Raw genomic sequence first — 13,853 nt, forward strand, 5'->3', positions numbered from 1 at the left:
GGCAGGCCTGCTGGCAGCCCCCCAAGGGGACAGGCAGGACCCTGCCTTTGGGCAGGACCCTTTGGGGACACCTTGGTGGCATCGCGGCGTCACCCCCAGCCATGCTCCGATGGGGACACCGGCACCTGGGGACAGGCTGCAGCCACCCAAAGGGGACGTGGGCCCCTCCTGGTGCCCCCGTTTCCCTCTGCTGGGCTGTCGGGGATGTGCCCCAGGAAGCCACGAGCCCACGGGACGCTGTCTCCAGGGCTGGGGACACCGGCTGTTCCCGACGCAGGGACAAAGACAGCACACGGGGAGAGGTCACAGCTCTGCTTTACCATGGAGTCGCCCGGGACCGGGCAGCGGTGGCCCCCACGGCACAGCCCCGGCGCGGGGCGGGGGCACCCATAGGACAGCTGCGCATCCTGTACATATATACAGCCCGGCGCGCCCGCAGCGGGGACCGTGGGGCCAAGCGGGTCGCAGCCAGGGGACACGGGGTGGGAAGGGGCAGCGCAGGGCTTCCCCCAGCTCCTGCCTGCCCGCTGCCCCTCTGCTCCCCCAGCCCCGAATTAGCAGCGGCGGGGTGAGCGGGTGGTGGGGAAGCGGGGTTTTGGGGCCCCACAGCCAGCCGGGGTGGACGTCCTGGACCTCAGCGGGGGGACACCGCGGGGCTGGACAGCAGCAAGGGGACGCCGTGGGGCTGGACAGCAGCAGGGGGTGGCCACGGGGCTGCACAGCAGTTGGGGGGATGCCGTGGGGCTGGACGGAGGACGGGGATCCCATGGGTCCAAACCATGGCAGAGGGGTGCCGTGGGGCTGGGTGGGCGTCGGGGGGTGCCGTGGGGAGGTGCCGTGGGGCTGGATGGCCGCGGGGCGATGCCGCGGGTCCAGGCTCAGTCCGAGTAGATGATGAAGCCCGAGAAGGTGCTGTACTTGTTGTTGTTGCCGCCGTGGGCTTTGCCCCCGTCCAGCTTGATGAAGACCTCGTCACCCGCGTCCAGGTGCAGGATGACGCTGTTGCTGGCGTAGTCGTAGTTCTGGTCCGCGTCCTGCGCGATGGCACTGGCCCGCACCTGCGCAGGGGACATGGCGTTAGCCTGGCTGCATCCCGCGTCCCTCCCTCACCCGTGGGTCCCCACGTCCCCGTCTTGACCCCACGTTCTGCCACCCCGAGGGGCACCCAGCCCTGGCATCAGCCCCACGTCCTGATGTCCCTGCCTCAGCCCCAGCTGCGGGGGATGCAGAAGAGCAGCTTCTGTGCTGCTGCTGCTCGTCTGCAGCTGCAAACGGCTCCTGCATGCCTGTGGGACACCCATGGGTGCCTGGGGGCACGGTTCCCACTCCCTCCAGGCTGCCTCAGACCCACACCCACGGGTGACTGGGACCCAGACCGAGGAGACAGCGCCGGCATGGGGACATTGGCAGGGCTCTGCCACCACGGTGGCACCCAGCAGCCCCCTGAGCCTCTCCCAGCCCAGCAGGCTCGGACACGGGGCCACAGCTCGGGTGTGGGGCAGGAGGGGATGCTCACATCAACAGCTGCCCCCGAGCGAGGACCCGGCAGAGCCCGCGCCTGCCCAGCAGACGCAAAACCTCCTGGAGAAGCAGCGCCGCGGCTGGAGCCTGCTGCTGATACAGAATTATTTGGGTAATCAAATCTAAGCCGGCGCCGGAGCCTTGCAGCGAGATCTCACAGCGCTGGGTGACAGTGACAAGACGGCAGGTAAAATCCCGTGTGAAATACAAAGCGATGCACCGGGGAGAAGTGGCTCCTAATTATAACTGACAAGAATGGGCTCTAAATTGGCTGGCACTGTTCGGGGAGGCTCCGCTGAGCAGCTGCGGGGCCCCAAACCAGCCGCAGGAGGAGGGATGCACCCACGGCACCCGCGGCACCCACAGCCAAGGGTCATGGCCACCCCTGGGGACAGAGCAAGGCCACCCCCAAAAGCCTTTGGTGGTAAAGGCAGCGCAGCCGAGGCAGCGGCGTCTCCCCAGCCCATGGGAGCAAAGAACCCCACCAGTCAGGAGCTGTTTATTCTGGAACCTACTGATGGCCCAGCACAGTCCCATGGGGATCGCTCTCACACACGCAGACACCCCTCGTGCCGTCACGAGCACCAGCACCGTCACCACACTAAAAGTCACCCTATTTCCACCCCACCACGTGGCACCATGCAGTTTACAAGCACCCCCATCCTGGTGGGGGGGGAGGTCTTGGGTGCAGCACCCCGCTCCCCGGGGGACGCAGCCGGGCTGGCGGCTGGCCACACGCTGCCACCGCGCCCCGTGGGCTGCGGTGAGGAAGAGGAGGGTGGGAAGCAGCAGAGGGAAAGGGGAAGCAGGAAGAGCCACTTGGCTCTGCCACCCCCCCCCACCCCCAGCCCTGTCCCTGCTGCAGCGGGAGCCGCGCGGTGCCATCCGTCTTCCCTCGTTAAGGGGCCGTCTCATCACCGCGCGCCCGCCAGCCCTCCTCGCTAACCAGGGAAGATAAATGGCAGCGCCGGGGCCGGGCTGAGCAGCTCCCGGCTCCACGGCGGCAGGGGAGGAGGGGGTGCCACCACGTCGTCCCAACGGCCTCGTCCCCATGACCACGGGGGACACAGGGAGCAGGGCACACCGGGGTGGCACAGGCGGCCAAGCGCTGCTCCGTGCCTCAGTTTCCCCACGGCACTGCCACGGGGAAGAGCGCAGCCCCTAGAGAGGGGGTGGGAAGGGAGAAGCAGCTCAAAATGGGGACATGGCACCCAGCGGGGGGGGCTGGCCGCTGTCACCAACCCAAGTGACCCTAAGGCTGGGAATAGTCCCCCCGGTGGCAGGCTGCGCCCACGGGATGCAGGCAGCCCGTTGCCCCACGAACCCCGGCCACTGCAGCCGTCGCAGCCCCGTGCCCCGTCCCCTGTTGTCCCCCACCATGGAAGGACGTCACGGGGTGTTTGGGGACACCGGTCCCTCCGGCACGTGCCTGGGACCAAACACGCTGCCCTTGGGCGCATCTGGGCTCCCCAGGGTGCAGCAGGTGCCCACGTCCCTGCAGACCCATGGACACGTCTCCCTCTGTCCCACCTTGGGGACAGTCCCCGTGCTGTCCCCGTGGTGCCCATGGAGTCACCTGCACCCTGCTCTCACCGCCGTCGGCTCCACTGCAGCCCAGCCGTCACTTGTCACAGCCACAGGGCCAGCTGGGGACGGTGCCTGCACCAGGACACTCACCTGCACCACCACCTGCTGCCAGCCGCAAGGGACCGGGGTCCCCAATCCCACCCCAAACCTGCTGTGACCCCACGGGACGTGGCACAGCCGTACAAAACGAGGATGGCCCTCGCCCTGCAACAGTGACACCATGGTGACATCCGCTCCTGCACCCAGGTGGCACCTCCGGACCCACCGTGGGGACGGGACAGGCTGGGACAAGGTGGTGGTGGCACCCCTGTGCTGCGGGGCCGCACTCCCACCACCACCCAGCTCCAACCCAACCGAGCCGCCCCGTCCGCCCGCCCGTCCCGACCGCTCGCCTTTCTCCCAAAGACCAACTCATCGCCCCGCTCTCTCCTCGCCGCTCACCGAAACGGCTACAAGCTAATACAAATAAGAATAATTAATGCTAATTAATCATCAGGAGCTGCTCCCTCCCGGCGCCGGGGCTCCCCTGGCTCTCATTAACTTGAGCACCGGGGCGGCGGTGCGGGGGCGATGGGCTGCGGGACCTCGCACTCCCTGGGGCCGGGGCTGACGTGGGAGCAGAGCAGGGGCCGGGGGGGGTGGTGTGTGCCCCCCGGGACGGATGGGGCCGGAGGGGCCAGGGCTGCACCAAACTGCAGCATCCTCCAGCGCTCGCCGCCCCGCAGCTTATTCCTGCGTAAAAATAACGCGGGGGCTCCCGCTGGGGCTGGGGCTGGGGGCTCGGCCAATGCCGGGAGCGACATTTGTTCACGGGGAAGCCAACCGCATCCCCCGGGGCGTCACCTCTGCGAGGAGCAGGTCACCGAGCCGGGCACGAGGACTGCAGAGAAGTCCAAGGGTGATCTGGTGATCTGCAGCCTTCCCGCGGGGACGCTGCCGGCGCCGGCTCGCCCCACGCAGCCCTGGCAGCAACAAAAGCCCGAAAGGCACCACGGTGACCCCGGCCCCTGCGCCCAGGGGTGCTCAGTGGGTGCCCCCCCGACCCCCCCGGGGTGCAGCCCCCTCATCCCAGCGCACCCTGGGCCGGCTGAGCATCGCCTCGTTCTCGCAGGGCTGTGTTTCCAGAGCAGAAAGCCCAATCCCTCTGCTTTTTTATACTTTTTTTTTTGGTACCTTTTTAAACTCCCTCCGCTCCAGCCCCGTGCCAGCCCTCCCTCCCGCCCAAAGCACTCAGCCACCTCCCGAGCTGCTTATTTATAAATATTTGAGCGGTGATATCTTGTTGGTAATTAGTACCCGGCGCGTGGAGATGGCTGCGATTCAGGCGCCCGACGAGGACTGCCGTTACGATGATTAAGCTGTATTGCAGGCGCACGCCCGGCTGATTTTATTTACTCTTGACAGGGGCTTTGTAGCTTCTGGAAACGCATCTGTTAGCGCCTCGCCGTGCCGGCACAAGCCCACGGCGCGTGGGCCCCGCGGTTCACCAGAGGCTCGCGCTTGCCCTGGCACCCCAAGCTTTGAACGGCGAGGATGCAGAAAGGGATGGGGTGGTTGTGCCCCCCCCTTCCAGCTCGGTTTTGGGGGGGTCGGGTTCCCAAATCGCTGCGTGGGCTTCTTAGGGAAGGAACAAGCCATCCAGGTGCTGTGGGAGATGCTCACCCCGCGAGCAGGGGATGCCAATCGGGTGATGCTCCGAGTCGTCACTGCGGGGAAAAGCACCCGGTGCGCTCAGGCATCGCCGCGATCCCCCAGTTCAGGGCTGCGAAAAGCAGGTGCAAGCGAAGGGAGGGAAAAAAAAAATAAAATAAAAAAAATAAAAGAAAAATCCAACTGTTCGGTCACAGCAGCCCTGGTTAAGATGCTGGGGGCTCCTGCCCTGCCGAGCCCGAAGCTTCTCGGAGCGAAGCACTGGAGCGCAGCGGCTGTGCCGGGGGTGCTCGGCTCCCCAGTGATCACAGCCCGAGGATGATTTTGGGTTCATAACTCACTCTTGGCTTAATCTGGCAGCCTGGAGGCTTAAACTCGGGTGCGTGCTGAAGTGCATCAGGGTGCCAGGAGCGGGGCTTCTCGTGGGGGGAAGATAAAACGGCAAAAGCAACGGCGGGCAGGAGCCGGGGGGAGCGGCAGCGCTGCCGCGATTCCCTGCCCGTCCTTCCCCGGGGATGGATCCCGGCCGCGGCAGCACGACCGTGCCGCAGCCACCACGGTGACACCGGAGGAAATTCAGCTCGGGTGACATTTCGAGTGTGACAGCCAAGGCTCCAGCGAAGGCTGAGGATCTGTGCCTCGAGTCGCGGGTGGGGGGAACGGCGGGGGGAAGAGGCGCCGTTTCGGGCATCACCCAAAAACCTCGGGGATGGTGCTCAGGGGCGTCTCGGAATTTGGAGGATTTGGGGATGGAGAGGGCTGGGGGGGCTGCCGGAGGGCAGGGGTGGCAGGGCCAGGGCCAGCCTCTGCCCCCCCTCCCCATTGTGCAGATGTCCTTCAAGGGTGACGCAGGGACCACCACGGCCCCGAGCTGCCCTCCAGCATGGGGAGGCCACCAGCACCGGGGGGAGGCACCAGCACCAGGAAGTCAGTCCCATCGTTGGGTCGCCCAGGGTGCCCCAGGGGCTGTCCCCAGGGCAGGCAGGATGTCCCACGGGTGCGTGGCTGCGCAGCCGGCCGCAGATAGGGACATCTCTCCCAAAACAAGTGCCGGGCACTGCGGACCCAGCTCCAGGGTTGTGGTGCCCAGGATGCGGGGCAGGGGCTACGCAGCCCGCTCGGTGCCCCCCTCGAGGCCACTGCAGATGCTGTCCCTGCGGAGGAGTCCCCAGGGCAGGGCAGCCTGCATGGTCCATGGGGAGGCTGGCATGGCCAGGGAGGACAAGGGACCTCAGGGACTTGGCAGGGGACCACGAGGACACCCCAAAGGCATGGCAGGGCACATCTGCAGGGCCAAGAAAAGGACCCAGAGGACCCCCAGGGACACATCAGGGCCCGCTAGGTGCACGGGCAGAGCACATCTCCTGCGCTGCGAAAGGGACGGGGCATCCAGAGCCTTGTTTGTGGGGCTGGGAGGAGGAGAGAGCACCCCGGGGGGGCACCCAGGGCACATCTCCGGGTGGAAGAGGAGAACGGGGCACCTCAGGGTGCTCCTGGAGCGCATCCCAGAGCTGGGAGAAGGAGAGGGCACCCCGGGGGGGATGCAGAGCACGTCCCCGGGGCTGGGAGAAGGGCAGGGCACCCCGAGGGTGCACCCGGAGCGCACTGCTGCTAGCAGGAGGCGGGCAGGGCACTCCCGGGGTGCACCTCCAGGGCCGGGGGAAGGTCAGGGCACCCCGGGGAGGCCCCAGAGCCCTTTTGCAGGGCGAGGGAGGCGGCAGCAGCTCCGGTCCCTGCAGCGCGCAGCCCGGCGCGGCGGCCGGCCCTTACCTGGCCGTTCTTGCAGAGGTCGGCCCACATGCTGGTGCCGTCGCCGCCGCGCATGAGGACGTGGTAGGTGAAGAAGTAGGTGCCGGGGATGGCGCAGGTGAACTTGCCCGAGGCGGCGTCGTAGCTGTTGCCCAGGTTGGTGACCACGTCGTCGAACTTGAGGATCTCGTAGCCCTCGTGCGGGTTCTTGAGGCCGGCGTAGAAGGCGACGCGCGGCACCGTGCTGTACGTGGCCGTGCTCACCGCCCCCGTGGCCCCCGGCCCCGGCAGCCCGGGGGGTCCCGGCCGCCCCGCCTCGCCCCGCGCCCCCGGCGGCCCCGCAGCCCCCGGCGGCCCCGGTTCCCCGGGGGGTCCAGGCGGGCCCGGCTTGCCCGGCCGGCCCGGTTTGCCCTGGGGACCCTGCACCAAGGTGGAGGGCGGCGGGAGGGGGCCCCGCTCGCCCAGCGGCCCGGCGGTGCCGTAGGGCTCGCAGACCATGCGGCAGGTGCCCAGCATCTCGTAGCGGCCGTCGGTGCCCGCCGAGCTGACCAGCACCGGGATGAGCACCACCAGCACCAGCACCATCACCACGCCCGCCGCGGCCGCCAGCAAAGTTTTGCGGCCGAGGCTGAGCCGCCGCCCGGCCGGGGCGCGCTGCCGCCCGCCGGGGGCAATGGTGCCGGCGGGGGGGGGCGAGGCGGCGGCGGGCAGGGCGGCGGCGGCGGCGGCGGCGGGCTGGGAGGCGGCGGCGGGGCTCGGCGGCGGCCGCTCCGTTCCGCTCCGCTCCGCTGACTCCGGTGCGCTCCGCGCCCGCCCGCCCCGGACACGCCCCCTCCCGGGAAGCCACGCCCCCCCCCTACGGGGAGACCACGCCCACCTCGCGCCCAGGGCCCGCCCCCTCCCGCCCAAGGACACGCCCCCTCCTGCCCACGGACCCGCCCCCAGCAGCTGTGGACACGCCCAGCCCGGCGGGGAACTCGCCCGTTCCCTCCCTAACCACGCCCACTTCCTCCCTGGCCACGCCCCTCCGTCCATGACCACGCCCACTGACTCCTTATACACGCCCCCTCCCTGCCGCGCACCGGGTGGGAGCCACGCCCCCCTCCGCCACACCCCTCGAGGCCACGCCCCCATCACCACGCCCACCCCCCGTGTCCCCCCCTTGGGCTGTCCCAGGTCCCCCGGCCCCGCGTGTCCCCTCCCGGCCCCGTGGTCCCCCAAGAGCTCCCTGGGGACACTGCCACGGCTCCCCACCCGGGGTCACCCGTGTCACCCCGCGTCCCCTCCGGCCACCCCGTGTGGCCCCGCCGGGTCCGGAGCTGTCCCCCCGCAGGACACCCGCACCCCTGGGACCCACGGCCCGGGGACACTCTGGGGACTGGGGACGCAGCCGCCGAGGCCAAACCTGGGGATGTCCCCAGGGCCACCCGCGGTGTCCCCAGCAGGGACAGAGGCAGCCAGGGACGGAGCAGCTGGGAAGGGGGACACAGGCCGCAGGAGCCCCAGCACCCCGGCGGTGCCACGCTGCCTGTCCCTTGGGTGCCTGTCCCAGAAGGGCGCTTGGGGACAGCCTCGCTGCTCTGTGCGCCCCGAGCCCCAACCCAATCCCCACTGGTGGCCACGTCCCCGCGTCCCCACGGCGTGCCACCGGGCTGGAGGGGCGCGAGGCGGGCGGGTGCCCAGTGACCCCTCGGACGTCCCTCCCTGTCCTGCCTCAGCAGGGCTCCAGTGGCACCTTGGTCCTCGCTGTCCCACTGCCATGTCCCCATCATCCCCAAGTCCCCCCCTCCGGCCCCACACATTCACCCCGACCCGGCCCCACACGGAGATCCACGTGGGGCCGTGCGGTGGGATGTCGCCGCTGGTGGCAGCAGGGCCGAGCACGGTGTCCCCAACCCGGCCATGCCACAGGGGTGCGTGCCCGCCCCCCAGATGGCACCGGAGCGCTGCTGGGGGCGCGGGCGCACCCGTGCACGTGGCCACGGTGGTGACAGCAGGGACAAAGCCCCGCGGCAGAGCTCGCTCTGCGCCCCGGGGCTCAGTGGCCCTGCTCTGCCACTTGTCACCCTACATTCGTACCAAGGACCCGGGGGCTGGGGGGCCGCGAGCCCGCTCGTCATCGCTTGGCATCTCGGGCGGCCGCAGCGGCCGGCGACGCGATGGGAAGTGACAGCCGCCCCCGGCACCGGGGCCCAACCACAGCGGCGGGGAGCGGGACGAGGATGCGGGGACCGTGGCAGCAGAGCAGCCCCTGGGGCTGCTGCCGGTGACACCCGCCCGAGTGACACCGCAGCCCCGGGACGCGCAGGGCTCGGCCGCCTCGGTGGCCTGGGGCGGGTGGCAGCGCAGCGGTGGCATCAGCCCCGGTGGCACCCACGGGTGGGGGCACCCACGGGAGGCACAGCAGGGTGCGCCCGTGCCTGTCCCCTCTCCGTGGGGACGCTTTGGGGACAAAACCAACACCCAACCCCCTAATGAAGCCGGGGATGCAGGGACCGTCCCCGCGCGGGGCCGTGGGGGCTTTGGCAGCCCATCGATCCCTGGAGCGGTGCCCGCGTCCCCCCGCTGCTCCCGCAAAGGGCCTCAAATTTAATCAGCGAGCAGGAATCAATTAGCCAGCTCCGACCCACGCCACCGCTCGCCGGAGAGCAGGATGGAGATGCCCCAAAAGAAAAAAAATCATGTTTCATAAGAAGCTCCCGAGGAGGAGGCAATTATTCCTGGTGGTTTAACAAGGCGCTGGCTTTGGGGGCTTTTTGGGGTTCGTAGGTATTTTGGTGCGGGGGTGCTGGCCCCCGTGCTGGCTCCGTGTCCCCTCCGAGCTGTCACCGGGGGAAGGACAAGTCCTGCTCCGCCGCCGCTTCCCCCTTTCTTTTCTCCTTCTCCCCCCCCTTTTCTTTTCGTTTTTTAATGAGCTCCTAAAAATACGCCTCGGCAAGGCCACGGCGACGTGAGTCACCCTCCAGCACGGCGCTCCCGCGGGTGGGCACGGGGCTCTGCGTGGGGACGGGGACAGGGACGCAGACAGGGATGGGGTGGCCGCGGCAGGGTCCCGGTGGTGCACCCCCACCCGTATCAGGGCACGCGTCTAATGCTGAGGGACGAGGGACGAGGGACAAGGGGCATCGCTGTCCCTGCCTGCTGTGTGCCTATGGCGGGGGCACAGCCCTGGGGCATCACGTCCCCACACCACGGCCGCCACCCCGAGCCACCTCACCAACCTGAGCCACCGTGTCCCCATGGCACGGCCACCACCCCACCCCTCCTCGCCGCCCTGGGCCACCACGACGTCCCCACAGCACAACCACAGCCATGTCCCCACCCCGGACCACAAGGTCCCTGCGGCATTGCCACAACCCTGAGCCATCATGTCCCCATGGCACTGCCACCACCTCCCTACCCAGGACCACAAGGTCCCCATGGCACTGCCACCAGCTTGTGCCACCACATCCCCATGGCACTGCCACCATCCTGGCCACCATGTCCCCATGGCATTGCCACCACCCTGGCCGCCACCTCCCCATCCTGGACCACAAGGTCCCCATGGCACCGCCACCACCCCAGCCACCACGTCCCTGCAGATCCAGCTCGGCGACCACCACCCTGTGCCCGCAGAGCCGTGCGGGTGGGGACAACGTCCCGGGTGACCCATGCCGGAGCCCCCAGCGTGTCCCCATCCCCACCCCCTACACGTGGCCACCGCAGCCCCTCGGAGGAGCGCACCGGGAGCCAGCCTCACAGGGCCCCGCTGGCAGGCGCAGGATGGAGAAGGACAAAGCTGAGAGGCAGCGGCTGCGGCTCCGCTCGCCGCGAGCAGCCGCCGCTCTCTGCAAAGGTTAAGCAAACAGCAGCTCCCGCAGAATCGATGCGCAGCCGAGCCCACGGCTGTTTGCTCTGCATAATGAGGCGGAGGTGGGCGGCCGGGGGGCTCAGAGGGGCCGCCGCCGGCGGGGGGCCCGATCGATGCTCGGGGGGTGCGGGGGACGACGCGGGGGCACGGGGCGGCGGTGGGTGGCCATGGCCCCGCTGCTCGCTCGGGAGCTCATTAGGGAGGATCTGGGGAAGGGAGAGGGCAGGCGGTGCCGGGGCCGCGTGGTGGGGTCGGAGCTGCTCCTTGCCTCAGTTTCCCCTCCCGTGACAGCCGAGCGGGTTCAGGAGCTGACGTGGCGTGCTGGATGCGCTGGGATTGCTGTGGACGTGGGGTGGCACGGGGGGGGGGGGGCACCCAGCACCCAACCCCCAGCCCCCAGCCCCCAGCCCCCAGCCCCATCTCCATGGGGTGCCGCGGAGCCCAGGGACCGTGGCGGTGCTGCAGGGCGGAGCGTGGCGCACGCGTGGCACACGCGGGGGAGAGGAGCTGTGTGTGCGTGCGCGTACAGATGTGTGCATGTATGCACAGATGGGCACGCGTGTGCGTGTGTGTGTTTAGGTTGCACTTGTGCAAGCAGGGCTGTGTGCACACAGGTGGGCGCGTGTGTCCATGCACGCATACAAACGCGTGCATCACCCACAGTCACACTACACCCCTTGCACAAAGGGCCCATGACTGCCTTGCCAGGAGGCAGAGGTGATTAAACAAAGGTGTTAATGAGTTTTCCAGCCTAGTGATGCCTGTGAAGACACGGCACGGAGCCTGGGCACTGCAATGGAGCTCTGGGGGGATGAAACAAGGGAAACTGAGGCACGGGGCAGGGCCACGACTGCACAGGCAGCGCTGCTTGTCCGCCTGGCGACCCGGAGGCTGACTGACCGCTGGCAGGCTCTTTGGGCAGATGGCTGGTGGCCAGGTGGCTAGCTGGCTAGTTGGATGCACGGATGGCTCTTTGGCTGGCTGGCTGGTTGCACGCTCTGCTAGAGAGCTGGCCAGTCTGCTGTCCTGCTAGCCACACGGCTAGGGGGCTGCTTGGCTGCCTGGTTGGTAGCTCACTGGCCAGCTGGCAAGTGGCTAGCTGACTGGCCAACTAGCTGGTCGGCTGCTTGGTAGATGGGTAGGCAGGTGGTTGGCTGGCCAGATGGTGGGTTGGTTGGCTGGCTGGTTGGCTAGCTGGCCAGTGGGCTGGCTGGTTGGCTAGCTGGCCAGCTGACCAACAGGCTGGTTGGCAGGCTAGTTGGCTAGGTGGCCAGTTGTCCGACAGTCTGGTTGGCTAGCCAGTTCGTCAGCTGGCCAGCAGGCTAGTTGGTTGACTTTGGGGGCTAGCTGGCTGGCTGACGGGCTAGCTGGCCAGCTGGCTTAGCCCTGGTATGGGGACGTGGCAGCACACCCAGCCCCGTGCCCGGCACTGTCCCGCGTCCTGCGGGGTGACCCTGTCGTGGCTGGGGGGCGAGGTGGGGGCACCACGTCCTCCTGGCAGCCCCCAGCCCGGCCACGTCGTGCCGCCTCTCGTTACACAGGCTGCGGGCACAGCGGGGCCGCCACCCTCCCACTGCTTGGCAATTAAGGGCTGCCAACACCGACACTTAATTAGAGCCTGGTTGATTGGGACAGCCGGTGACTGATGGAAAATCACTGCTTGCCTGGCAGCGGGGGACGGGATGGGGTGGGCAGAGGGGACAGTCTCGGGGACCACGGGGACGTGTCCCCCCAGTGGGGCTGGGAACAGCGGGCTCGGGGCTGCTGCTGGTTTGAGCCCGGAGCTTCGCAGCTCTTGGCCACTGCAGCGCTGTCCCCTGGGCATGTGGACACGGTGTCCCCGAGGTGACTCGTCATCCCATGGCACAGGGACTGATGTCACGCAGTGACTGGTATTTGCTGGGGACCTTCCTCCCCCTGTGCCCTTGGGCAGCCGGTCACGGGGATGCTGTCCTGTCCCCAGGCTGTCCCCAGGGCTGGCAGGGACAGGGACGGGGCGCAGCGCACCCCAGGGGCGTGCAGTGACACTGGTGACAGCCCGCGGGATGTGCAGGGGAGTGGCTGTGGGGGATATCCTGCGCTGTGCAGTGACACTGTGACACCCCGTGGGCCTTGGAGTGACAGCAACACTGGGTGACACCCGTGGGCCATGCAGTGACAGCGACGCTGTGTGATACACTGCGGGACGGCAGTGACGGTGACGCTGCGTGACACCCGTGGGCCATGCGGTGACACAGCGCGGTGTGACATCCCCTGCGCCAGGCACTGACGGTGACTCCGTGTGACAACCCATGGGAGCTGCAGTGACACTGTGTGGCACCCCGTGGCCACGCCGTGACAGTGACACCCTGAGCACCGCGTGGTGACGGTGACGCCGTGTGACACCCCACGGAGCAGGGAGGCACAGTGACGCTGCGCAGTGCCTCGGGGCCGTGTGGGACCCGGCGCGTGTGGGACCGTGCAGTGATGGTGACAACACGCGACACCGTGGGGGCCACGCAGTGACAGCGACACCACGCCATGCCCCAGGGGCCACGCAGTGACGCCGTGTGACACTGGGGGCCACGCAGCGACAGTGACACTCTTGACACTGGTGCCATGCAGCGCCACCGCCCAGCCCACTCCACCTGTCCCTGAGGGCTGCTCCCTTGGGCGTCGGGGCCAAGACCAAGCCCACGCTCGGGGACTGTCCCCACGGGGGGACACCGCTCTGTCCCCACCTCCCGCCCTGTCCCCACCTCCTGCCCTGTCCCCATGGCATGGGAGCACCGGGACCAACCCTCCCAGGGCACAGTCAAAGCCCCTCACCCGGGCAGGGACCCCCGGTGCAGCTCGTGGTGCCCCAGGAGGGGACGCACCGGGACGGGGCGCACGGGGAGGGGGCGGCCCCCGGCCCCCACCAGCCGCAGCGTAATTGATCCAGGCGCCAATTTGCAGCAGCCAAATATTTGGCTTGCGCGCCGAGCCCGCCGGGTTCCCTGCTCAAACAGAGCCCGACGAGAGGAGACGGGTGGGCAGGGGCGAGCGGCTGCTCAGACGCTGCCCGATCGATGGCGCGAGGCGCGGCGAGCTGGGCCGGCCTCAGCGCGCGGGCTGGAGGATGCCAGGGACACGGTGCAGTGCCTTTGGGCCACCGCCAGCTCCCGCGGCCACCTCCTGCCCACCCCGTCGTGGCGGCTCCCGCCCGTCCGCAGCACCCCGGGGTGACCCACGGGTGACGGGAGCCCGCGTGGACCCAGGTCCCCGGGGTGACCCACCAGCGTGACGGGCACGTGGGGCTCGGGCAGGCCGAGCGTGCCCGCGCCGTGTCCCCGGGCTGGATGCGCGCTGCCCTTCAGGCCCCCTCCAGGGCCATCGATTGAGCTGTCGATGACACGGAGCAGCGCCGGCAGCCCGCAGAGCGGAGCCATCCGTCACCATCACCGGCTGCGGGCTGAGCCGCGCGGCCACCGCCGAGCGCAGGGGGACGGTTGTCCCCGAGAGGGACAGGGGTGGG

General features: G+C 68.9%; 1 protein-coding gene across 1 annotated transcript; it reads right to left on the reverse strand.

Moving 5' to 3' along the window:
• Positions 1-299: 299 nt before the first annotated feature.
• On the reverse strand, positions 300-7,222 carry C1QL1 (complement C1q like 1). The gene is made up of 2 exons (XM_040537038.1): positions 6,529-7,222; positions 300-1,058 (listed from the first exon to the last, which is right to left on the reverse strand). The coding sequence occupies exons 1-2, from the start codon at positions 7,090-7,092 to the stop codon at positions 879-881; spliced, it is 744 nt and encodes a 247-aa protein (XP_040392972.1). The 5' UTR covers positions 7,093-7,222; the 3' UTR covers positions 300-878.
• Positions 7,223-13,853: the final 6,631 nt, after the last annotated feature.

Source organism: Cygnus olor, chromosome 25 (assembly GCF_009769625.2).
Source record: "Cygnus olor isolate bCygOlo1 chromosome 25, bCygOlo1.pri.v2, whole genome shotgun sequence".
Taxonomy (NCBI): domain Eukaryota; kingdom Metazoa; phylum Chordata; class Aves; order Anseriformes; family Anatidae; genus Cygnus; species Cygnus olor.

Excerpts from the sequence above, each read along its gene's own strand:
- C1QL1 (XM_040537038.1), bottom strand. The coding sequence starts at position 7,092 with ATGGTGCTGGTGCTGGTGGTGCTCATCCCGGTGCTGGTCAGCTCGGCG. Across the intron at positions 1,059-6,528 it reads ACCTCTGCAAGAACGGCCAG|GTGCGGGCCAGTGCCATCGC; the intron begins GTAAGGGCCGGC and ends TCCCCTGCGCAG.